This window comes from Saccopteryx bilineata, chromosome 2 (genome assembly GCF_036850765.1).
Source record: "Saccopteryx bilineata isolate mSacBil1 chromosome 2, mSacBil1_pri_phased_curated, whole genome shotgun sequence".
NCBI lineage: Eukaryota > Metazoa > Chordata > Mammalia > Chiroptera > Emballonuridae > Saccopteryx > Saccopteryx bilineata.
Genome location: NC_089491.1, coordinates 88,983,977 through 89,010,721, shown reverse-complemented (window position 1 = coordinate 89,010,721; position 26,745 = coordinate 88,983,977). Strand labels below are relative to the sequence as shown.

The following is a 26,745-nucleotide window of genomic DNA, read 5'->3' as shown; positions in this document are numbered from 1 at the left end:
CGGAGCAACAACCCCAGATATGCAGAGCATCATCTCATATGGGCCCTGTCAGGGTGCATGTGGGAGTCTGTCTCTCTGCCTCCTCATCTCTTAAAAAAAAAAAAAAAGATAAAGACAGAGAGAGAAAGAAAGAAAGAGGGGAGGCGGAAGGGAAGTATTTGTTGTTCCACTCAGTCATGCATTTTTTGGTTGTTTCCTGTGTGTGCCCTGACCAGAGGTCAAATCCACAACCTTGTTGTTTCGGGAAAACACTCTTAACCGACTGAGCTAACTGGCCAGGGCCTATAACATATTTTTATATTAAAACTATTGTACTTTCTTATTTTTGCTTTTTTATTGTTTTAGAAAAATTCTAGAATTGTTTTATAATGATACCTCCCCCTCCACACAGACACATTGCCCTCAGAAGAAATCTCATGAAATTTAGATTGGTTTATAGCTCTCACGGATTGTGAACTCTACTCATGATATACATATTGCAAATATATATATATTTTTACAGTTTTTCATTTTTCTTTTAACTTTTTAATGGTGTTTTCAATTTTATAATTTAAAATATAAAAATACCCTCCTTTTCAGTATTTGGTGTTTGTGTTGTTTACAAAGCCTAGCCCCAACTAAGTTTATATGAACTACTTGCCTATACTTTCTTCTAGTACATTTATATCAATAGTTTCCTTTATTTAAGTTTTCTAAGATATCGAGAATTCTGTGTGACAGAGAAATCAATTTTTAAAAAACAAATAGTGTTCAGTTATTTGAATGCACTACTGAATACTCCATGCTCTTTCAGCTAATTTGAAATGCCACTTTAATCATTAAATAAATTCTTTTTTTTCTTTCTTTTTTTTTTAATAATTTTATTTTTTTTAATGGGGTGACATCAATAAATCAGGATACATATATTCAAAGATAACAAGTCCAGGTTATCTTATCGTTCAATTATGTTGCATACCCACCACCCAAAGTCAGATTGTCCTCTGTCACCTTCTATCTTGTTTTCTTTGTGCCCCTCCCAACCCCCTTTCCCTCTCCCATTCTCCCCTCCCCCCCCCCCCGTAACCACCACACTCTTATCAATGTCTCTTAGTATCACTATTATGTCCCACCGATGTATGGAATAATACAGTTCCTGGTTTTTTCTGATTTACTTATTTCGCTTCGTATCATGTTATCAAGATCCCACCATTTTGCTGTAAATGTTCCGATGTCATCATTTCTTATGGCTGAGTAGTATTCCATAGTGTATATGTGCCACATCTTCTTTATCCAGTCATCTATTGATGGGCTTTTTGGTTGTTTCCATGTCCTGGCCACTGTGAACAATGCTGCATTGAGCATGGGGCTGCATGTGTCTTTACGTATCAATGTTTCTGAGTTTTGGGGATATATACCCAGTAGAGGGATTGCTGGGTCATAACGTAGTTTTATTTTCAGTTTTTTGAGGAACCACCATACTTTCTTCCATAATGGTTGTACTACTTTACATTCCCACCAACAGTGTATGAGGATTCCTTTTTCTCCACAGCCTCTTCCAACATTTGCTATTACCTGTCTTGCTAATAACAGCTAATCGAACAGGTGTGAGGTGGTATCTCATTGCCGTTTTGATTTGCATTTCTCTAATAGCTAAAGAAGATGAGCATCTTTTCATATATCTGTTGGCCATTTGTATTTCTTCCTGGGAGAAGTGTCTGTTCATATCCTCTTCCCATATTTTTATTGGATTGTTTGTTTGTTTGTTGTTGAGTTTTATAAGTTCTTTGTATATTTTGGATATTAGGCCCTTATCTGAGCTGTTGTTTGAAAAAATCATTTCCCATTTAGTTGGCTTTCTGTTTATTTTGTTATCAGTTTCTCTTGCTGAGCAAAAACTTCTTAGTCTGATGTAGTCCCATTCATTAATTTTTGCCTTCACTTCTCTTGGCTGTGGAGTCAAATTCATAAAATGCTCTTTAAAACCCAGGTCCATGAGTTGAGTACCTATGTCTTCTTCTATGTACTTAATTGTTTCAGGTCTTATGTTTAGATCTTTGATCCATTTTGAGTTAATTTTTGTACAGGGGGAGAGACTGTAGTCCAGTTTCATTCTTTTGCATGTGGCTTTCCAGTTTTCCCAGCACCATTTATTGAAGAGGCTTTCTTTTCTCCATTGTGTGTTGTTGGCCCCTTTATCAAAAATTATTTGACTATATATATGTGGTTTTATTTCTGGACTTTCTATTCTGTTCCATTGGTCTGAATGTCTATTTTTCTGCCAATACCATGCTGTTTTGATTGTTGTGGCCCTATAATATAGTTTGAAGTCAGGTATTGTAATGCCCCCAGCTTCATTCTTTTTCTTTAGGATTGCTTTGGCTATTCGGGGTTTTTTATAGTTCCATATAAATCTGATGATTTTTTGCTCTATTTCTTTTAAAAACGTCATTGGAAGTTTGATGGGAATTGCATTAAATTTGTATATTGCTTTGGGTAATAAAGCCATCTTGATTATATTCTTCCTAACCAAGAACAAGGTATATTCTTCCATCTCATTATATCTTTTTCGATTTCCCTTAACAATGGTTTATAGTTTTCATTATATAAGTCCTTTACATTCTTTCTTATGTTTATTCCTAAGTATTTTATTTTTTTTGTTGCAATCGTGAAGGGGATTATTCTTTTGAGTTCCTTCTCAGTTGTTTCATTGTTGGCATATAGAAAGGCTATTGACTTCTGTATGTTAATTTTGTATCCTGCGACCTTACTGTATTGGCTTATTGTTTCTAGTAGTCTTTTTGTGGATTCTTTGGGGTTTTCGATGTATAGGATCATATCATCTGCAAAAAGTGATACCTTTACTTCTTCTTTTCCGATATGGATGCCTTTTATTTCTTTGTCTTGTCTGATTGCTCTGGCTAGAACCTCTAGTACCACATTAAATAAGAGTGGAGAGAGTGGACAACCCTCTCTTCTTCCTGATTTAAGGGGGAAAGCCTTCAGTTTAGTGCCATTTAATATGATGTTAGCTGATGGTTTATCATATATGGCCTTTATCATGTTGAGATATTTTCCTTCTATACCCATTTTGTTGAGACTCTTAAACATAAAATTGTGTTGTATTTTATCAAAAGCCTTTTCTGCGTCTATTGATAAGATCATGTGGTTTTTGTTCTTTGTTTTGTTGATATGGTGTATTACGTTAACCGTTTTACGTATGTTGAACCATCCTTGAGATTCTGGGATGAATCCCACTTGATCATGATGTATTATTTTTTTAATATGTTGTTGTATTCGATTTGCTAGTATTTTGTTTAGTATTTTAGCATCTGTATTCATTAGAGATATTGGTCTGTAGTTTTCTTTTTTTGTGCCATCCTTGCCTGGTTTTGGTATGAGGGTTATGTTGGCTTCATAAAATGTGTTTGGAAGTATTGCTTCTTCTTCAATTTTTTGGAAGACTTTGAGTAGAATAGGAACCAAGTCTTCTTTGAATGTTTGATAAAATTTGCTGGTATACCCGTCAGGGCCTGGACTTTTATTTTGGGGGAGGTTTTTAATGTTTTTTTCTATTTCTTCTCTACTGATAGGTCTGTTTAGGCTTTCTGCTTCTTCTTGACTCAGTCTAGGAAGGTTGTATTGTTCTAGGAATTTATCCATTTCTTCTAGGTTGTTGAATTTAGTGGCATAAAGATTTTCATAGTAATCTACAATAATTCTTTGTATATCTACGGTGTCCGTGGTGATTTCTCCTCTTTCATTTTGGATTTTGTTTATATGAGTTCTTTCTCTTTTTTCCTTGGTAAGTCTTGCCAAGGGTTTGTCAATTTTGTTGATCTTTTCAAAGAACCAGCTCCTTGTTCTATTAATTTTTTCTATAGTTTTTCTGTTCTCTATTTCATTTATTTCTGCTCTGATTTTTATTATCTCCATTCTTCGGCTGGTTTTGGGTTTTCTTTGTTATTCTTTTTCTAGTTCCTTAAGGTGTGAAGTTAAGTGGTTCACTTGGGCTCTCTCTTGTTTGTTCATATATGCCTGAAGCGATATGAACTTCCCTCTTATCACTGCTTTTGCTGCATCCCATAGATTCTGATATGTCGTATTGTCATTTTCATTAGTCTGTATATATCTTTTGATCTCTGCACTTATTTCTTCTTTGACCCATTCATTTTTTAAAAGTATGTTGTTTAGTTTCCACATTTTTGTGGGATTTTTTTCCTCTTTTTTGCAATTGAATTCTAGTTTCAAGGCTTTATGATCAGAAAATATGCTTGGTACAACTTCAATTTTTCTGAATTTGCTGATGTTGTTTTTGTGGCCCAACATATGGTCAATTCTTGAGAATGATCCATGTACACTGGAGAAAAATGTATACTCAGTCACTTTGGGATGAAATGTCCTGTAGATGTCTATCATATCAAGGTGCTCTAGTGTTTTGTTTAAGGCCACTATGTCTTTGTTGATTCTCTGTTTGGATGACCGATCTAGAGCCGTCAGCGGTGTATTGAGGTCTCCCAAGTATGATTGTGTTTTTGTCAGTTTTTGTTTTAAGATAAATAAGTAGTTGTATTATATATTTTGATGCTCCTTGGTTTGGTGCATATATATTAAGAATTGTTATGTCTTCTTGATTCAGTGTCCCCTTAGCCATTATGAAATGGCCATTTTTGTCTCTGAGTACTTTTCCTGTCTTGTAGTCAGCATTATCCGATATGAGTATTGCTACACCTGCTTTTATTTTATGTTATTTGCTTGGAGTATTGTTTTCCAGCCTTTCACTTTGAATTTGTTTTTATCCTTGTTACTTAGATGAGTTTCCTGTAGGCAGCATACAGTTGGATTTTCTTTTTTAATCCATTCTGCTACTCTGTGCCTTTTTATTGGTGAGTTTAATCCATTTACATTTAGTGTAATTATTGATACTTGTGAGTTCCCTTTTGCCATTTTATATCTTGCTTTCTGTTAATTTTGTGTCTTGTTTGCTCCTTCTCTTTCGTTTTTCTATCTTTTGTTTTTATTTGGTTGTATTCCATACATCTTTCCTCTGTTGCTATCTTTTTTATCTCATGTGCTTCTGTGGTGGTTTTTTCAATGGTGGTTACCTTTGAGTAATGAAAAGGGTCCCTACCCTGTTCATTGTAGTAAACTATTTTGTGAGTACTTTTGCTCTCCATCGTCCTTTGCTACTGTTAATCTCCATCCTCTCCCCCTCTTTCTTTTTGTTGTTGTCACAGTTTAAATTTGGTTTATTGTGTTCTTCTTGGAGCTTTTACTTGTGGCTCTGTTTTTTTTTTGTTCTTTGTATCTGATTGGAGAACCCCCTTTAGTAATTCCTGGAGTGGGGGTTTTCTGATGATAAATTCCCTTATCTTTTCTGTATCCGTGAATGTTTTTATTTCTCCTTCATATTTGAAGGATAGCTTTGATGGGTATAGTATTCGTGGCTGAAAGTTCCTCTCTTTCAGGACTTTAAATATTGGGGTCCACTCTCTTCTAGCTTGTAGAGTTTCTGCTGAGAAATCTGATGATAATCTAATGGGCCTTTCTTTATATGTTGTATTCTTCTTTTCCCTGGCTGCCTTGAGAATTTTTTCTTTGCTGTTGGTTTGTGTCAATTTCATTATGATATGCCTTGGAGTAGGTTTGTTGGGGTTAAGAAAACTCAGAGTTCTGTTTGCTTCTTGAACTTGAGGCTTTAGTTTTTTCCACAGGCTTGGGAAGTTCTCATCTATTATTTGTTTGAGTATGTTCTCCATTCCATTTTCTCACTCTTCTCCCTCTGATATACCTATTATTCTTATGTTATTCTTTTTGATGGAGTCAGATAATTCTTGTAGGGTTATCTCATTTTTTTTAATTTTTTGAGTCTCTTTCTTCTTCTCTCTGTTGTGCCTCAAGTTGCTTGTCTTCTATTTCACTAATCCTCTCTTCTATCTGACCAGTTCTATTAGCTAAGCTTGTTACTTCGTTTTTCAGCTCGTGAATTGAGTTTTTCATCTCTGTTTGATTTGTTTTTATAGTTACAATTTCCTTGGACATATATTCTTTGTGTTCATTGAGTTGTTTTCTGAGCTCCCTAAATTGCCTTTCTGTGTTTTCTTGTATATCTTGGAGGATTTTTAGGATTTCTATCTTGAATTCTCTGTCATTTAGCTCCAAGGTTTCCAATATATTAAATTTTTTCTCCATAGATTTTTCCTCATCTAGCTGTGTTACCTCTTTCTTTTGTATCCATGATATTCGATTTTCTCTTCCTTAATGGCATCTGAGGGTGGTTTTGTTGATAGTATTAATGAGATTTAATAAAGAATAAAAAGTTAAAAAAATAAAAAAAAATAAAAAAATAAAAATGTTTTTTTTATAAAAAATTAATAATGAAATAAAGAAAAATAAAATAAAATAAAAATTTTAAAAAAGGAAATCATTCCCCCCTTCCTTTTTTCCTCTCCTCTCCTCTCCCCTCTTTCTTGAGAAAATCTTGTGGTGAACTGTGAATTATAACAAACAATGCCTGTGATGGAGTGTCTGAATTGGGGGAAAGTAATAAAGGGGCCAAAAAAAAAAAAAGAAAAAAGAGGGGGAAAAAAAAAGAAAAAAAAAAGAGCGTATGGACCCACAGAAAGCAAATAAGAAAAAAATTTGGGTCAAGAATAAAATGATTTGCTTTTAGGTGTTGGTTGTCTAAGAGTTATGATGAGAGGAATAAGAGGAAAACGGAAAAATGGGGGGACAAATTAAAAAATTACTATTGTATTTAGTGGAACAAGAACTAGATAAAATGGAGAGCCAGGGATGGGAGCACTGCTAGTGAGTTAAAAAGGTGAAGTAAAAAAACCCCAAAATGCCACAAACATAAGTTTGAGTCCCAGATAAGATAATTTGTTTGTTATTGAGGTTTGAATGAGAGGAGATGTAAAGGAGAAAGGAAGAAACTAATATAGAGAGAGAAAAGAAAGAGAGAGAGAAAAAAAGAGGGAACCACTAAAAGAAGAAAAAAGAAAGGAGAGAGAGAGAGAGTTAAGGGTTTTGGAGTGCAACCCTCATAGAGAGAAAGGAAGAGAAGAGAAAAGATAATGGGAGATGTAACACTTATGGGTAGTGTAGTTCAAGGAGAGGAGAGAGTAAGACCAGTAGAGAGTTAATCGGCCAAATTGGAGGAGGAAAAAAAGTATGAAGAATGAAGATAAGAGAAACAAACGAACAAATATAATAAAATGGGATAGGTTATAAAGTCTGCAGATTATTCTTGATTTTGAGAGGTTATCTTCTTGCTTTTTCTTTTCTCTCCCTCTTCCTGGTCGGTGACTCTGTAACCCGGGTTCTGCCCCTTTGGCACGCTCAGGTAGAGGTTTGCAGTTGATAAGTCTCTATGGCAATGTCATGTATTGTGCTTTAGTCTCGTTGGCAGTTGAGGCTCATTAGCATTTATAGGCTCCGACAGTGAGAGAGTCCGTGTTCCTGGAGCCTTTCTCCTAGTCTTTCCTTCCTCAATTAGCAGCCTGATAATCCAGCTATGGGGTTGCTGCTGCCTCTGCCTGGATAGTAAGAGGCTCAAAGAGCTGGCAATTCCCCACTCTATTTCCACTCAGCACAGGGCTCTGGGTAAGGCTCAGTCAGTCAGAGCTGCTAGCATAATCAGGCGGGCTTTCCGCCCACTCAAAGACCTCTGGTTCTGCCACTCTGTCCGGTAACACAGGCGGGCGCCCACTTCCGGGGTGCTTGGAGGAAACTCTCATTCACTGTCTGCGCGCGCAGATCAGGATATCCGGCCAGCAGTCTCACGCTCTGAGTGAAACCCCCAACCGCAGGGAAAAGTTGCAGCGTTGGAATTGAGTCTCGCCCCGTCCCTGTGCGTGGCTTTTGCAAGGCGCTGGGGCGGCCCGAGATTCCACTTTGGACCACACAAAGGCCCCTGACTCTGCCCCTCTGTGCGATAACACGGGCGCGCACTGCCGAGGCACTCGGAGGAAGCTCTCATTCACTATCTGCGCGCGCAAACCAGGATATGAGGCCGGCTGCGTTTCCCTCTGAGTGAATCCCCTCCAGCACGGAAAATCTCCACCGTTGGAATTAGTTCTCACTCCCTCCCGTGCGTGGCTTTCCCAGGGCACTGGGGCTGCCCAGAGACTCTGCCCTTGGCCCACAGAAAGGCCTCTGACCCTGCCTCTCCGTGGGGCAACACGGGCACCCACTCTCAGGGCCTAGGAAGAAATCTCTCGCCCACTAACTGCGCGCACGCCAACCAGGAGACCGGGTAAAATGGCCGCCCCACTTGTCTTTCTTTGTTTGGGTTTGGCGCGAGTGTTAGCTTGTATTGCCCGGGTTGCCACAGGATCAGTTTTTCCTCGGCTTGGATCTCCGTGCCACAGCCTGGTTCGGCCGTTTGTGCCGCGGCCTGGATCTATTCACCCCCTTTGCGCGCCTCAGTTCCTATATTCACAGTTACCAGAGAAAGCCGCCCTGTTTAGGTTAGTGAGGAAGGCGGAGCATTTCTTACTCCCTATTTCCTTCGGGGTTTGGTTATATATTTAGCCAATTTTTCCCTCGACCATACCTTTGGGTGTATTGCGAAGCATCTGGAGGCTCCAAGTATAGGTTTTTCTGTTTCTGGTTGAAGATCTTGTTGAGTTTTGGGGGAGATTTATCGGTATCGCTTCCTACCCCGTCATTACTCTGACGTCATCCCCCATTAAATAAATTCTTACAAATGTCTGATTCTGTTTCTGGTCTATCCATTTGATTTGATTTGACACCAATACACTACACCACTTGAATAATTGTAGTCTTAAAATAAATTTGATTATCAGCATGAACATGCATGTTCTCTCCACAGTGTATTTCAGACATTATCCCACATTTGTATTTCTCAGTTTTCCAAAAAACAAATATGTTATAGTATGCTCATAGAATAAAAAACAAACAAGCCTGACTAGGCGGTGGCACAGTGGATAGAGCGTCGGATTGGGATGCAGAGGACCCATGTTCAAGACCCCGAGGTCGCCAGCTTGATCGCGGGCTCATCTGGTTTGAGCAAAAGCCTACCAGCTTGAACCCAAGGTCGTTGGGTCCAACAAGGGTTACTCGGTCTACTGAAGGCCCGCGGTCAAGGCACATATGAGAAAGCAATCAATAAACAACTAAGGTGTTACAACGCACAATGAAAAACTAATAAGGATTGATTCTTCTCATCTCTCTCCGTTCCTGTCTGTCTGTCCCTGTCTATCCCTCTCTCTGACTCACTCTCTGTCTCTATAAAAAATAAATAAATAAAAAATAAAGACTTAAAAAAATACTTTAATAAAAAAAGTTAAAACAAAAACCAATTTCTGGCCCTGGCCAGTTGGCTCAGCGGTAGAGCGTCGGCCTGGCGTGCGGGGGACCCGGGTTCGATTTCCAGCCAGGGCACATAGGAGAAGCGCCCATTTGCTTCCCCACCCCCATCCCTCCTTCCTCTCTGTCTCTCTCTTCCCCTCCCGCAGCCGAGGCTCCATTGGAGCAAAGATGGCCCAGGCACTGGGGATGGCTCCTTGGCCTCTGCCCCAGGTGCTAGAGTGGCTCTGGTCCCGGCAGAGTGACGCCCCGGAGGGGCAGAGCGTCGCCCCCTGGTGGGCGTGCCAGGTGGATCCGGGTCGGGCGCATGCGGGAGTCTGTCTGTCTCTCCCCGTTTCCAGCTTCAGAAAAATACAAAAAAATAAAAAATAAATAGAAAAAAATAAAAAAAAACAATTTCTTATTACACACAGTCTTTCCAACTTCTACTAAGACATACACACAAGAACTCAATAGTTTTAAACTTACTCCAGTTGCCACTCGAATATTTCCTGATGGAGGTCGTATTCCAGAAGGAGGCCTCCCTGTCAATCCAATTCCACCTCGTGAAACAGGGCGAGCTGCTGAAGGTTTGTGATTACTGGTCATTGTTCACTTCAACTACTGTTTGGAAACAAGAAATAGTTCAATTCTCCTTTGATATCTTCTACAGCTAGACACTAGTGACCCACATACCTTTACTTCAAGCATTAATCCACAATCATTTTTCTTGCATACTGCCATTCCAGGTACCACTACAAGACTGAACCTAATTAAATGTTCCATTTAGAACCATGAAAGCATTTACTACAACATGCCTTCCTCATTTCCCTATTATCTTATCAAAATACAAGCCCCTCTAGTTATCTCTTGTGCTCTTATCCCATTCTCTAGTTAGTTTTCTCTCTCCTGACATATCTAGCCTCTTTCTTACCTTTCAATCTTTTCCCTGTGCTTTCTGGTCCATGATTAACTCCTTTATATTCTCAATTCTGTTATCAAGTACTTCCATTTATTGTTTCATTAAATTTTTTAGTTATATTTATATAAATTTACATGTTTGTACTGATCTGTAATGTAAAATGTATGTCCTGTTATAGGTCATGTTCAAAAGAGTTTTAAAGATATTGATCTAGAGAAAGGATATAAAGAAAACAGTGCACAAAGATTCTGGCCTGAAGAATGTCACTGCATTCAGATCAGACAGATAGCATAAGAGATCAGAAATGAAGGCCAAGAAAGCAAATAGTAAAACCAGGAGTATGCCAAGAGAAAGCAGGAATGGTCAGCAATGCCATTTACTGATGGGAATTCAAACAAGATGAATACTAAAATGTCCACTGAAATCCCCATGGAAGAAGCCATGAAAGACCTGGACAAGGCACAGTTTCAAGGGCTCCTTTCCTTCTCTATACTCAACTACTATCTCATGAGCATCATCAACTAATTCATATCCTTGAACTTTCCTCAACCCGATCTGCCTCTTCTCTACCTTCAACCTGGACTAGTGAACACTGCTGGCAGAAACTAACTGTACAGACTGGAGTACTGCAAACTCATAGTCACCAAACTTAGCTGGACCCTCATTTAAGAAAATTTTATTCATCCTTGCTAAGTGACCTCTCTTCTAAATGATTCCAATCCTTAGCCACTTTGCTGTCTAAACTCTGTTCTTGCCACTCTCAGCAGAAGACTCAGTTCCCTACTAATCTCAAAAAATTAGGACTTGAAATCCATCACATGTGGAGCAGATAAACCTTCCTATATCCACCCTGCCCTCCAATCTCAATAGCCATCCTTTCTCTTGAGATCAGCCTCTATTCTGATTTACCTTCTCAATCCCATCTTCACTGAAACATTCGACTCCCTCTCCTTGCCCGCTCCCACCACCACAAACTCCTTTGGAATTATCTACTCCTGCCTATATCTTTAAACTTTCTCCATTCTTTCAGTCTGTTATCTTCAATTATTTCCTAACATTAAACATTTCTTTTCCTATGCAGCCAAACTCTAAATAGCTTATACCAGTGGTTCTCAAAGTATGATTAAGCTGAAGGATTAAAGCAACATTCTTTTGGAAATTTGCTCTAAAAATCAAGTGGCTAGAGACCAATGAATCCTTAAAGTTTGAAATTATCGAGACAAAAAATAGCAAGGACCACAACCACAGAAACACAGCCTGTGTTAGGCATTAAATCCATCATTCCTTTATTCCCATGGTTCTCAAAGTGTGCGCCAGGGTGCACTGGTGCGCCCTAGAAGATTTCCAGGTGCGCCTTATGGTATTCCAGAGAAATAGGTGCCTGTTGGGGACCAAAAAAACCAACAGGGTTTTGGAGTTTAGATTTTTGGGGAACAGAGGTGTGGGGAATTGGCTGTAAACAAACAGTCTGCTGTACCCCCCACCTCACTTGTCCGATTAGGTTGCAAAAGGCTGTTAAGCTGTGGTGCTGGATTGTTTATACTACCCACCCCCCATGTTTCCTGGAAAGACTGGAGGCAAGTTTCTTCTATCATTTGTTTGGTGTAAAGTTAAGATTTGCTAATGGCCTCACTTTTCCCTATAAATAAAGCAAGATGTGGTTTTTGGGCGTGCTTTGTTCTTGCCAGCAGCAATTACAGGGCCCTCCAGACCCCATATTTTTTTAATTCCGCATATTTTCTTAATTCCGCACCATTCCCACTTGGGACCTGGAATTACTAGCTACGCTGGTTCACATGTGCCCAGAAATAAAAATATAGTTATTCTATTATACCATTTCATTATGAAAATACCTCCCTTTTGTTAACACATCATTATTATATTTATTATTAACACATCATTATATTATTTTTAGATAAATACACCCATATAAAATGGATAGATTTCTCAAAAAGAAGCGTGATATTGAAGAATCAGATTCTGGAAGTGAGCAAAAGTTAAATGTAAATAAATTAGGACTTGAAGGCTGATGGGCAGAATATAATTTATAGCATTTCCCATCACTTAACACTGAACAACAGTGGTCCTCAACTTTTTTTGGGCCATAGACCGGTTTAATGTCAGAAAATATTTTCACGGACCGGCCTTTAGGGTGGGATAGATAAATGTATCACGTGACGGAGACAAGTGTCAAGAGTGAGTCTTAGAAGGATGTAACAGAGGGAATGTGGTCATTTTTTAAAAATAAAACATCGTTCAAACTTAAATATAAATAAAACGGAAATAATGTAAGTTATTTATTCTTTCTATGCGGACCGGTACCAAATGGCACACGGACCGGTACTCAGGGGTTGGGGACCACTGCTGAATAATACTATTGGATTAGAAACCCATTCATGGAAGCTTCAAGGATTTTGGTTTAACACTAACAGAAGAAGAACTGGCAGCTATATCCAGTGATCGTGGATTGATGATTAAACACAAGGCATTGTCTCTTGAAGCCTTTTGAATTTCTATAAAAGAAGAATATGTTGCAATATCTAAAAAAGCTTCGAACGTTTTACTACAATTTTCAACATCCTATTTATGTGAATTAGGATTTTCTACCCTCAACACACCTAAGATAGAAAGAGAGGAATTCTTCAATGTATTGATGAGGAAATGAGAGTTTGTCTTTCAAATACATGCTCAAACACTGAAGAAATTGCTAGGACACATCAGGCTCATGTTTTTTATAAACACAAGAATGAAAAAATTTAACACATTCATGCTGGGACCTGCTGAATTTACTAAATTTTACTAAGAATATATTTATATATATAAAAAGATTACTTTTCTGTCGTTTTTTTTATTTTTTAACACCCTTTTTTAAAAATTCTAAAAAGCTTAACAAAAAATGTAACATAAAAATATTTTTAATGTCAGAATAAATTTAATTTTGTCATATTTATTTCATTTAATTACCATAAAAGCATGCTTGGACTTTATTTTTTTCTTTAATATTTGGCTTAATTATTATAACATATTTCTCAGAAATTTGTATATAGTCTGCCTACAATTATTTATATGTAGGATTTTAAATGCACCTCGACTTCAAAAAGTTTGAGAACCACTTATACCCACAATTCTCTACCTTTTCAATTTCCAGTATCTCCTCAATTTCTACTGTTCCATTCAAATTGTCCCTGCAAATGCAGCTAGATGTAAATGTCATCTATTACTGTGTCCACTCCCATATAAAACCATTTCCATGACACTCCCCTCTTCAAGTTCCCCTTTTTCAGCTCTTCCTCTTGGTAGCATCTTCTAGTCACACAATTCAGAAACTATTCCTTGATTTCTTTCTCCCCCTCATTTCCCATAGCAAATCATATAACTCTACTTATTTTATTCCAAAATGTTTAACATGTTCCTTCCTCTCTATTCCCACAGTATTGTTCAGAGCCTGATTGACTCAAATGATTATACTGGCCTCCTTACCGGTCCACTTGTCTAACAAATATTTTGCCTGTTATATTTTCAAGGAATCCTTCCAGAACCAGTTCATAATCATCCCTCCTTCAATTTGAATTTATAGGCCTGTATTATATGCTGATATGCATGCTGGGTACATCTCTATCAATTGAAATGATCTGCTTAAGTATTTCTGTCCCTTAATGACAAACCCTGGATCTCATTCATCTTTAGATCCCGAGTGTCTGTCTCAGCGCTGGGCAAAAACTGTTCTCTTTTGTACCTTCTGAATTTCCTCCTACATGAAGGCATTGCCAATTACAAAATATTTACTGAGTTATTAAAAATGAAATGGGTGTTTTCTCTAAGTAAAAAGATTTCTCAGTTTCTATACGCCATGACCAGTGCTTGGATTGCTTTTATTCTCTATATAACCTTTCATCCTTTTTCTTACAACTATAACTATGTTGATGATTCAGAAGTCAATGTCTCCAGGTCCGTCCTTTAAATTGAAAATTTCTATTCATATATCCCATTATCCCTTCATACTAAGTATGATCACACCAAACTTAAAATCTTCCCATTCCAGCTACCTACGTGATCCTATTTCCTTGCCATTTTGAATGGCAATCATTATTATTATTTCAAATGAAAAAGGGGGTTTCATGAAAGAACTGCTTGATAGGCAGACGAAGTCTCTGATGAAATGGTTTCTCCTAAAGAAAGCTAACCCAATAAGCCTGTTTGCGACAGAATTAGTCAACGACACCCTAGTTTTCCAGATAACTTCAAGAACATATACAATCTATCAAATTTCCATCGCATCTTTTATTTGTCATTCCTTTACTCTCACGGTAAAAGCACAGTAATATAAAAGGGTGGGTGGGTGGGTTCTAGTAACAAAAATGCCACTAACTCCGGGGTTATTCACGTACTCAGAGAAGCAGCCCGGTCTTGGGGCACAGAAAGATTACGGACACAAACAGTAGCTCTAACCGTCACCAGCCTCAAAATCCCCTCCGGACGGGTTTCCTCACCTGTACAACTGAAATGGGGCGACAGCCCCTATCTTGCAGAGCTGGTGTGAATATATATACAGATAGTACGTATAAAACACCGGCTCCCAACGGTTATTACTATCGTCATCCTCTTAGGCCTGAACACCAGCTGAGCTCCGATTTGTTTTGTTTGAAGGGAGTCGGCATGACCAAGGTAAGAGAATACGGTCTAGAGGGAGGGAGAGATGGGACCGAGATTTCTCACCTCCGCCAGCGAGAAAGGAGAGAAATCGCCACCACAGCGGAGCTTACCAGTCACCTCCACGGACAAGCAGTCTCCCACGCCACTCCCCGCTCCAACTCCCACACCTTTCCTCCAGCCTAACCGCTCGAGGCCGTCGCCTTCGCGTTTCCTGGCAACGGGGGCGGGGCCGAAGAGGCCTCTCCTCCTGATTGGTCAATTTTTGGCCTCAGCGCCTAGTTCCTATTAGCGAACTGTGAGTAAAATATTCTCGCGAGAATCGTGTACCTCGGAGTTTTTCTGCAAGGAATGGAAAACGTCGAGTTGACTAGAAAATAACTTTTTTATTTGAAACTTTATAATCAGAGCAAGTTCTTTGTGTGTCTGACATAGTTCTTTGTAATCTACCCTCTGCTACCGTGTAATACGTTAAATTTTGAATAAGAATTGTTGGAAGTTATTTTGTGGAAGGCAGCATTGTACAGACTTTTTACTTCTAATTAATGATAATTTTCTTTCCAGTTGGGACTGCACATCGTATACAATACAGCATTAAGTATGGATGCGATTCTGGTGCCATCTGTTCTTTGTCATTTCGATGGAAGCTTCATATTTTTTCAGAGTTCTTTTGATTCAAGTTTGTAAGAAAGACTGAATTAAATGTAAACTGGTTTTAACCAGTGTTTTAAAAAGCACAGATAAGAACTACTGCATCTTAAATACCATCTCTCTAGTCAACTTGTAGTTTGTTTCTTCCGGTCTTCCTACAGGTAGACAGCTTAAATGTTATTGCAACCACACTCATAACACAAGTACACATTGGACTTTGAAGATTTTTCATATTATTTCCAACTTGCATACATTATTTATATCCAGATTTACTCTCTTAGGTGTCTGCCTGTAAATACGTGGTTTAAAATCAATGCAATACAAAATAATGTGACTGAGTTATCAATCAAAGTTTGTAAAACATTTCCATGAAATTATACCGCTATATATTTGTAGTGGTCATTTTTCCTTTTGGTCACTGTAGTGAAGAGTAGTAGAATTTACCACCTCAAAATCTGCCATTTTGGTATAAGTATTATTTTGTGCTGAAGGCAGTTGAAAAGAAGCAGATACAAGAACAGCTCTTCACATTTCCTCTATTTACTGAAAAGAGGACATACATTTAAAGATTTTCCTCCTTGCTTCTCTACCAGGAAGGACAAAAGTTGATCATTTAAGACAATTTTAGAACCTTTATCAGTCTGGGGACTTCATAGGAGGAAAATACATAACAAATTTTTCTAAATGGTCTTTATCTACCATTAATTTCTCACATATTTGCCTCCCCATAATTTGATGACTCTAAAGTTTAAAGGTCCTTTTCTTTTTGTCGCTTCTGTAAAAATTTGTGTGTTTTTTTTTTTATAAACTCAAGCTCTTGCCACATTTGTGAGTTACTCCTCCCTGAGTTTCTCTGATAAACTATTCATTTTTATTTATTTATTTAATCAAGAGAGAGGCAGGAAGGTGGACAGACCTGAGGGAGATCCACTCAGCAACCTGCTAGGGCTGATATTCTGGCCATTTTTTAACACTGCTCTGTTGCTGGGCAACCGAGATATATATATATGTGTGTATATATATATATATATATATAATTATTATTTATTTATTTATTTTAAGCACCTGAGGCAGGACTTGGAGCCATCTTCAAGGTGGGGGTGGGGGGCTTGTACATTCCAGCCATTGCTAGAGGGGAAAAAACAAAAGAGAGAGAGAGAGAAAGAGAAGGGGGAGGAAATGGGAGTGTTGGAGAAACAGATGGTTACTTCTGTGTCCTCTAACCACAATGGAACCCTGGGACTTCCACACACAGAACCAATCGGCCAGGGCCTTCTTTGTTACACTATTAACAAACTTATGTTAGTTGTTATAGCCCCCCCAGCAGAAAACCCAGAAGGGTATTAAGGAAAAAAGGTATTTCCTCCCTGTTGGTCAAATAAGTTTGTAAATATGATATATATGTTTGCTCGCTTATACTTTGCATTGGGTGTGAGCAGGTAGGGTCGTTATAGCCTAAAGCAGGGGTCCCCAAACTACGGCCTGTGGGCTACATGCGGCCCCCTGAGGCCATTTATCGGCCCCCACCGCACTTCTGGAAGGGGCACCTGTTTCATTGGTGGTCAGTGAGAGGAGCATAGTTCCCATTGAAATACTGGTCAGTTTGTTGATTTAAATTTACTTGTTCTTTATTTTAAATATTGTATTTGTTCCCGTTTTGTTTTTTTACTTAAAAATAAGATATGTGCAGTGTGCATAGGGATTTGTTCATAGATTTTTTTATACTCCGGCCCTCCAACGGTCTGAGGGACAGAGAACTGGCCCCCTATGTAAAAAGTTTGGGGACCCCTGGCCTAAAGCTTAGTTTTAAGACTAAGCTTCTTGCCCTGGCCGGTTGGCTCAGCGGTAGAGCATCGGCCTGGCGTGCGGGAATCCGGGTTCGATTCCCGGCCAGGGCACACAGGAGAAGCGCCCATCTGCTTCTCCACCCCTCCCCCTCTCTTTCCTCTCTATCTCTCTCTTCCCCTCTGTCTCTCTCTTCCCCTTCTGCAGCCGAGGCTCCATTGGAGCAAAGCTTGCCCGGGCGGGCGCTGAGGATCGCTCTGTGGCCTCTGCCTCAGGCGCTAGAATGGCTCTGAATGCAACAGAGCAATGCCCCAGAGGGGCAGAGCATCACCCCCTGGTGGGCATGCCGGGTGGATCCTGGTCAGGCGCATGCGGGAGTCTGTCTGACTGCCTCCCCGTTTCCAGCTTCGGAAAAATGAAGAAAAAAAAAAAAAAGACTAAGCTTCTCTCTACACTCTTGACTGTTGCATAATAGAGGGTGGTGCACTCTTATGAGGAATCCCATTTGTTGGTCAAATAAGTTTGTAAATATAATATATAGGTTTGCTTGCTTATAGTTTGCATTAGGTGTGGGGGAAAGGCTGTAAGCAGGCAAGGTTGTTATATCCTAAGGCTTAGTTTTAAGACTAAGCCTTTCCCACCCTAAGTGACTTTGTATCAGACTTCCTTGTTTGTATATTGGATTAAAGGTTTTGATTTCTACACTATAAAATGGGGCAGACCAGGAGCTTGCCCTCTCTCCATTTCTGAGATTAGCATTAGAGGAGAGAGCAGAGAAAGGCCACGTGGAGGAGAGGAGAAGCAGCCAAGATGGTGGAGTGCTGAAGGAGAAGCCAATTTGTGCAGAGAGAAGGAGATGGGGAACAGAGGTGAATAAGGCTGGTGAGGTAGATACCCTTGTTTCTAGGAAACTCAGATAAGTCGTAGCTTTGGGAGCCCTGAATTGAAAGGAAAGTGTTTTCCCACTGTGTGTATTTCTCGACCGCCAGGTGCAAGTTTGGATTAAAGCTAATGGCCCAACAGTTCTTGGCGCCATTGTTTCATTACAGTCTGTCTGAATTAAATGCGAATCTGCACGGGTCAGGCGGCTGTGATGGTGGCCGTGGATACTGACTTTACACTCCCCTACAATCTTTATCCAACTATTCCATACATTGTCTGAGAGGTTACTGATACAGTATTATACAAATTGACCCCCCACCCCAGTGCTTTTAAACAAATGGGAGGGGAACCCAACATTTGTCCTTGTATACAGATGTGAGTTGAGAGAAATTATTTTAAATCTTTGAAGTGCTTAACATAAGTATTATAATTTTAAGTACCAAGAAACAGTATAGTGTTCATAGAACTTAAAGCAAGTACTGTTTCCAATTTGGCCCCAAGCTTTCTCGTTTTAATTACAAACTAATATTTAACTTATAAAAATATCAGGAGATTATGTACAAGTTTGGGGAAATCAGGAAAAAGCTGCCCTCACAGATCACTAGCCAATTTCAATTAACCACAAAGCAGCGGGTAGCCCCGCAGACCAAGATTTAAAATATGCGGTTTCCAAGCGACTGCAACTCACGCCCCCACTGGCGCATGGCATTGTGGGATTTGTAGTCCCACCCCACATCCTGTATTACTGTATAATGACCTGTGCAGGCAGAACTTGGAAAAAACTCGGATTTGGTGAACCTGGACGGAAAGGTGCGGGCGTCATATCTCGGGAGCGCAAGAGGGAAGCAAGCCTCAGCTTCACGTCGGACTCAGCGGGCCGGACGCACACGCTCTGCGTCATGGCGGGCTGGGGCCGATGATGAATTCCGGTGTGCTTGTAAGGGTTGCTGTGTCACTCGGCCCTCTCGGCGCGCCCCTTCTCTGCCGCCCTTCCGCACCGGCTCTCGGGCTCTTCCGGTCTCCGCGGCCTCTCACCTGCAGGTCCCTCTCCCGCCGCGGTTTTTGGCACACCCGGTCTCCTCTGCCGACTGATCTCGTTCGGTGCCCCGCCCCGGGCGCGGGACAGACAAGGGCCATGGCGAGCGGCGCCGCCAGGTATCGGCTGAGCTGCTCGCTCCCGGGCCACGAGCTGGACGTGCGGGGCCTGGTGTGCTGCCTCTATCCGCCAGGGGCCTTTGTGTCCGTGTCCCGGGACCGCACCACCCGCCTCTGGGTCCCCAACAGGTGAGCGCTGCGAGCCTGGCAGCTGTGTTGCAGGCTTCCTACCGCGTGTGGGAAGAGGGAACCTCCCTGCTCTGCACTGCCCCATCCCTTTCTCCCCGGTCTTCAGTCAGGTCTGCATTCGCTCCCAGTTCTGAGAGCACTGGCACTCGGGGGCGAAGAGTGAGAAACTAGCACTGTTTGGTTGAAAGAGCACCAGATTAGGCGAACAGAGACCTATTTTAATGCGAGTGGGTGACCTTGAACGAACCTCTTACCTTTTGGGGCTTCAGTTTTTGCATAATGATTTCCCATGTTTCTTTTAGATTTGGAAATTTACTGATGCCGGGTGCATCGTCCTAAATGAGGCACCGAAAAAGCATCTGCCATTAACTAAGATTTTTTTCCCCCTCGAATTTGCTCTGTAGTCTATTTTCAAATTTGAGAACTTTTGTTCCCAAAAATTGCATTGCAAAAAGTTGCTTTGCTTCTTTTCTCGTTATCCAAGTTAGAGTTTCTTAGTCTGGGGTCTGTGATGGGCTTAGATGGAGGGTATGAAACCTCTCAAATGTTTTATGAATATGTGCAGAATGTGCTGTTTTTCTTGAGGAGAAAGTTCATTGCTTGCTAACAACAACAAAAAGGGTAGGAAACAGGTTAAGCTCCAGTCTAAAATCCAGTAAGTTCAAAAGTTCAGCCCTGAATTGGCTGATGGTAACAGAAAATTTGTGACCTGAAGACAGATTTCCTATCAGAAAGAAAATTGAAGTGAGTGCTTTGTTAGCCTCCCGTCAGTAGAGGTTTCACTCAGAGTGTGGGTTAACATCCATGCATTCAGATAACTGTTGAGTGCCTCCTAATTGTTTGGGAACTTGAAGAAAAAGAGGACAGACAAGTTCTCTATGTACATAGAATTATCAGTACTGTGGAAAGGAAATGGATCAAAAAACAATCAAAAACTAATTGCATATTTGACATGAGTACTATGAAGAAAACATTAATACAGAGTTCATTGTAGAGAGATTTTAAAGAAGGATGCCTCTCTGAGATGTTTTTTGTTTGTTTTGTTTTTGTTTTTTCAAGTCTGACAATAAGATGGAGCTTGTCATAGAGCAAGAAATGAGGAAGGTTGAATGGAAAGAGTACTGTAGATGTAGGAGGAACAAACACAGAAGCCCTGGATTGAGAAAGAAGAAAGCCCCTCTATGTAGGAGGAATGAGCTGTGAGGTGGGCAAGTCATGGAGGGCAGAAGAAGGGAGTTACTGTAGTTAGAAACCTTTAAAGGGTTTCAAGCAAGAAGCAGCATGATTTGATTTACCTGTTGAGGTATAAATCAGCTAGCTGCTGGTGGAGAAGGGATTGCCAGGGGGTAGATGTGGAAGTAGATCTGTTTGAAGGCTTTTGCACTAGTGCAGCAAAGACATGATGGATTAGACTAGGGATATTGTAGAGCAGGGGTCCCCAAACTTTTTACACAGAGGGCCAGTTCACTGTCCCTCAGACCGTTGGAGAGCCGGACTATAAAAAAAAAAACTATGAACAAATCCCTATGCACACTGCACATATCTTATTTTAAATTAAAAAAACAAGACAGGAACAAAGAAAATATTTAAAATAAAGAACAAGTAAATTTAAATCAACAAACTGACCAGTATTTCAATGGGAACTATGCTCCTCTCACTGACCACCAATGAAAGAGGTGCCCCTTCTGGAAGTGCGGCGGGGGCCGGATAAATGGCCTTAGGGGGCCGCATGTGGCCCGCGGGCTGTAGTTTGGGGACCCCTATTGTAGAGCAAACTCTTATATTGAATTGGGTGAGATGACTTCTAAAGTTCTCTTCTAAGATTGTTCTATTCCAAACCACTTAGTAACAGTAATACATAAATTCTGTGTATTTGATTTAAAATTAAGCTCAGTAGAATCATATGCCTGGTAGGATATAAACATTGCAGTAATAAGGAGTATGTAAACGGGATGCCGGTTGTCATAGTTAAATCCTGTCATTAACTTAAAAAAAAAACTTTTTTATGGACTTTAGAGGGAGAGAAGGGAGAGAAACAGAAACAGATCTGTTCCACTATGTGTCCTGATCAGTGATTGAACCCACAACCTTTACATATGGGGACGATGCTCTGAGCTATCAGCTAGGACCTGTCATTAAACTTTTGTTGTGGATAAGTGTGCTAGGATGACAAGAATTGAAATCACTGAAGTGGCTGCATTTACCAAGAACTTGAGTAAATGATCCTTTACTTGCAGACTGGTTCTTTTCATTTAACTCGTTTTGGTTTTTGGTTTTCTTCTCCAAAATTTATTCATGTATTTATTCACCTAACACTGATGGAAAGCCTTCACAGGGCTAGACAGTGAGTAAGTGGAGAGATGAGATAGTTTTTATTTATTTGTTTTTAACCTCATTTCTAGTTGCTTTGGGTAGAGCTTCTCTTTGTCCCTGGCTGATGAGTCTTTTATGCATCTCAAACTAGAGTGTCTCAGCCACACTTTTACTGTTATAAAAGTGTCCTGCTGACAATTTCTATTTCATTGTATATTAATACAGTTAATGAAGTGCTATAAAATGTTTGGAACTAAGTAATAAATAAAAATTCTTTTCCGTGGGGTTGTGGATCAGGGTAGTTAGGACAAGGATGGACTGCAAATGATGGGGGAATTTAGTTTCAGAGAGATAAAATAGTTCTAGGATGGACTAAACCGGATAACTTGTCTTTTACAAAAGTCCATTGAGAACCCAAAGAGTCTCTGGGCCTTCTGAAGTTCTTTCGGAAGGGAGAAAACTTTTTGCTTTTCCTTTTTTTTTTTTTTTTGATTGTACATTAAACTGAACCAGTCAGTGTGCCATTCTTTGAGACTGCTTCAGGCCTCTATATGCCCTCTTCATATTAAACTGGATTTCTCAAGTCTGTCATCAAATATCGCTTTACTTTTTGAAAACTACGCATATTTGAAAGATGCAATCCCAGGTTTTACATCATTAAATCTTTCCTGACCATGCCAAGATGTCATAAACACTCGGCACTTTAGGTCCTTCGTAAAATAGTTTTATAGGGTTTGTTAAGAAATCAGAGCCAGTCCTTTCTCACTCCCCATTCCCCTTTCTTGGAGACAAAATTAACATCTCTTAACTGCTTATTTTATTTCCATATCCATAGATTTTACAGCTGTAAAATGCTGTATAGTTATGTGCTGCTTAACTAAGGGGATACATTCTGAGAAATACGTCAATAGGTGGTTTCCTTGTGTGAACCTCAGAATTCACTTACACTACCTAATGATACTGCCAACTACACACCTAGTCTATATGGTATAACGAATTGCTCCTACAGTACAAGCCTGTACAGCAGTGGTAGTCAACCTGGTCCCTACTGCCCACTAGTAGGTGTTCCTGCTTTCATGGTGGGTGGTAGCAGAGCAACCAAAGTATAATATATAAAGTTACTTCCCTACTTTATAAATCACCATTATTGTGGAACCGGTGGGCAGTTAGAAAATTTTACTACTTAACAGATACAAAAGTGGGCGGTAGGTATAAAAAAGTTGACTACCCCTGCTGCACAGCATATTACTGTACAAAACCGCACAAGATTAAATCAAGCACAAGAAAAATAGTAAACAGGAGATGTATGAGGCTACTTTAGTGGAACACAACATAACTTTTACAGCAAACATTTTTACAAGTAGGAAGAGTACACTCTAATAATAAGAAGCATAGTATAGTAAATACATAAACCAGGTACATGATCTTTTATTATCATTATCTAGTACATATTTTTTTTTTTTTTACAGGGACAGAGAGAGAGAGAGGGATAGATAGGGACAGACAGGAACGGAGAGAGATGAGAAGCATCAATCAGTTTTTCGTTGCCACACCTTAATTGTTCATTGATTGCTTTCTCATATGTGCCTTGACTGTGGGCCTTCAGCAGACCGAATAACCCCTTGCTCAAGCCAGCGACCTTGAGTCCAAGCTGGTGAGCTTTGCTCAAGCTAGATGAGCCCGCGCGCAAGCTGGTGACCTTGGAGTCTCAAACCTGGGTCCTCCACATCCAGTCTGACTCTCTATCCACTATGCCACCTCCTGGTCAGGCTCCAGTACATAATTGTATGTCCTATATTTGTATATGAATGGCAGGTAGCACAGTAGGCTTGTTTACACCAGCTTCACCACATGCATATAATGCATTGTGCTGACAGCTTACCACTGCTGTGACATCACTAGCCAAGAGAAAATTTTCAGCTTTATTGTAATCTTATGGAACCACCATCCCATATGCGATCAATTGTTGACCAAAACATGCAGAGCATGATGGTATGGTTGTTTCCTTTATTTAAAAATTTTTATCTTTGATATTTTCTGTAGTTCTTATTGTAGAATGTGAGAATTTAGCCCTCTCTCCACTGTCTACCAATCCCTCCATCATTCCACCTTCTCCCAACCCCCATCACATATGCACCCTTTCTAGGCCCTTAAATTAATTTAAACTGAATCAGAATTTTGTGACTACAGAGTCTGCCTATACCTAAGGTGTAGAATAAACTATGATAACTTTTTTCAACAATTTTATGATCTTATAACTACCAATTGCCTTGTTTTGGTTTTTATTTGCTTACTTAATGTATTTATCACTAAATCAACTTAATCCTTACCATGTAGAATATTGTGGTGAGCATTTGTGATGATAAAAGAAGAAAGAGGTCTGGATTCTGATTAAGAATTTTTTTTTCTTTTGAGAGAGAATGGGGGAGGAAGGGAGAGAGATGAGAAGCATCAACTTGTAATTGCATCACTCTAGTTTGTTGATTGCTTCTCATGCGTGAGTTGATGGGGTAGGGCGGGGCACTCAAGCCATGCCAGTGACCCCTTGCTCAAGACAGTGACCTCAGGGGCTTCAAGCCAGAAAAATACACGAGACCTCAGGGCCTCTACACGGGGACTTCAGTGTCCCAGGTTGACACACTCTGTCCACTGTGCCACCACTAGTCAGGCTGCCATTAAGCATTTCAGAGACTGGCCTGGCTGGTTGGCTCAGTGGATAGAGTGTCTGCCTGACGTATGGATGTCCCGGGTTCAATTCCTGGTCAGGGCACACAAGAGATGTAACCATCTGTTCTCTCCCCCTCCCTCTTTTCTTCTCTCCTTCCCTCCTTCTCTCCTTTCCATCTCTCTGACTCTCTCTGTCCCTGTAAAAAAAATAATAATAATAAATTACAGCCTATCTTTTAAATATCTTTGGGTATATTGATAAAATGTTTTTTCTTATTTTTTGTTTTGTTTTGTTTTTACAGTGACAGAGAGTCAGAGAGAGGGTTAGATAAGGACAGACAGACAGGAATAAGAGATGAGAAGCATCAATCATTAGTTTTTCGTTTTGTGTGTTTTTTTTTGTTTTGTTTTCTTTTTCTGAAGTTGGAAACGGGGAGGCAGTCAGACAGACTCCTGCATGCGCCTGACCGGGATCCACCCGGCACACCCACCAGGGGGCAATGCTCTGCCCATCTGGGGTGTTGCTCTGTTGCAACCAGGGCCATTCTGGCGCCTGAGGCAGAGGCCATAGAGCAGGGGTCCCCAAACTTTTTACACAGGGGGCCAGTTTACTGTCCCTCAGACCGTTGGAGAGCCGGACTATAAAAAAAACTATGAACAAATCCCTACGCACACTGCACATATCTTATTTTAAAGTAAAAAAAAATGGGAACAAATACAATATTTAAAATAAAGAACAAGTAAATTTAAATCAACAAACTGACCAGTATTTCAATGGGAACTATGGGCCTGCTTTTGGCTAATGAGATGGTCAATGTCCGGTTCCATATTTGTCACGGCTAGCCGTAACAAGTGATATGACGCACTTCCGGAGCCGTGATGCGTGCATCCCACGTCACCAGAAGTAGTACTGTACGTGAGCCATGCTGCGCTTTGTGGCGCCACCACATACAGTACTCCCGGAGCACAGGATGAGGATGGATCCTGTGCTCCTCTCACTGACCACCAATGAAAGAGGTGCCCCTATAGGAGGTGCAGTGGGGGGCGGATAAATGGCCTCAGGGGGCTGCATGTGGCCCGCGGGCCGTAGTTTGGGGACCCCTGCCATAGAGCCATCCTTAGCGCCTGGGCCATTTATGTTCCAATGGAGCCTTAGCTGTGGGAGGGGAAGAGAGAGACAGAGAGGAAGGAGAGGGGGAGGGGTGGAAAAGCAGATGGGCGCTTCTCCTGTGTGCCCTGGCCGGGAATCAAACCTGGGACTCCTGCACGCCAGGCCGATGCTCTACCACTGAGCCAACCGGCCAGGGCAAGTTTTTCGTTTTGACACCTTAGTTGTTCATTGATTCTCACATGTGCCCCGACTGTGGGGCTGCAACAGACCGAGCAACCCCCTGCTCAAGCCAGTGACCTTGGGTTCAAGCTTGGTGAGCTTTGCTCAAACCAGATGAGCCTGCGCTCAAGCTGGTGACCTCAGGGTCTCGAACCCGGTTCCTCTGCATCCCAGTCCGATGCTCCATCCACTGCGCCACCGCCCGGTCAGGCTTGATAAAATGATTTTTAAAAACACATTTTAAAAAACCTACCAAAATAAGGAAGACAAATTAAAAAGTTAATACCAAATACCTCCCTTTGAAGATTTTTTTTTTATTTTTATTTTTTTGTATTTTTCTGAAGCTGGAAACGGGGAGAAACAGACTCCCGCATGCGCCCGACCAGGATCCACCCGGCACACCCACCAGGGGTGATGCTCTGCCCCTCCGGGGCGTCGCTCTGTTGCAACCAGAGCCACTCTAGGGCCTGGGGCAGAGGCCAAGGAGCCATCCCCAGCGCCCGGGCCATCTTTGCTCCAATGGAGCCTTGGCTGCGGGAGGGGAAGAGAGAGACAGAGAGGAAGGATGGCGAGGGTGGAGAAGCAAATGGGCGCTTCTCCTATGTGCCCTGGCCGGGAATCGAACCCGGGTTTCCCGCACGCCAGGCCGACGCTCTACCGCTGAGCCAACCGGCCAGGGCCTGAAAATTATTATTATTATTATTATTATTTTTTACAGAGACAGAGAGTCAGAGAGAGGGATAGACAGGAACAGAGAGAGATGAGAAGCATTTCATTGCGCGTTGCGACACCTTAGTTGTTCATTAATTGCTTTCTCATATGTGCCTTGACCGTGGACCTTCAGCAGACCGAGTAACCCCTTTGCTCGAGCCAGTGACCTTGAGTCCAAGCTGGTTAGCTTTTTGCTCAAACTAGATGAGCCTGTGCTCAAGCTGGTGGCCTCGGGGTCTCGAACCTGGGTCCTTCCACATCC

The 26,745-nt window shown here is 40.8% G+C and overlaps 2 protein-coding genes across 5 annotated transcripts in view; one reads left to right on the top strand and one right to left on the bottom strand.

Moving 5' to 3' along the window:
- IFT74 (intraflagellar transport 74) overlaps window positions 1-15,086 on the bottom strand; it is a 111,457-nt gene extending 96,371 nt beyond the window's left edge. The window contains exons 1-3 of one of the 4 annotated variants that reach the window (XM_066257380.1): window positions 14,974-15,067; window positions 14,701-14,890; window positions 9,778-9,912 (exon numbers count right to left, since the gene is read on the bottom strand). In XM_066257380.1, the coding sequence (XP_066113477.1) occupies window positions 9,778-9,897 (120 nt within the window). In that variant the 5' untranslated portion in view covers window positions 9,898-9,912; window positions 14,701-14,890; window positions 14,974-15,067. Of the gene's footprint in view, window positions 1-9,777; window positions 9,913-14,700; window positions 14,891-14,926 lie in introns of all 4 variants that reach the window. The other 3 variants (XM_066257379.1, XM_066257378.1, XM_066257381.1) reach the window with 3 other exon arrangements.
- Window positions 15,087-18,944: 3,858 nt separating this feature from the next.
- PLAA (phospholipase A2 activating protein) overlaps window positions 18,945-26,745 on the top strand; it is a 43,345-nt gene continuing 35,544 nt past the window's right edge. Inside the window, exon 1 of the mRNA XM_066257369.1 lies at window positions 18,945-19,462. Coding sequence (XP_066113466.1) covers window positions 19,095-19,462 — 368 coding nt within the window. The 5' untranslated portion in view covers window positions 18,945-19,094. The remainder of the gene's footprint in view (window positions 19,463-26,745) is intronic.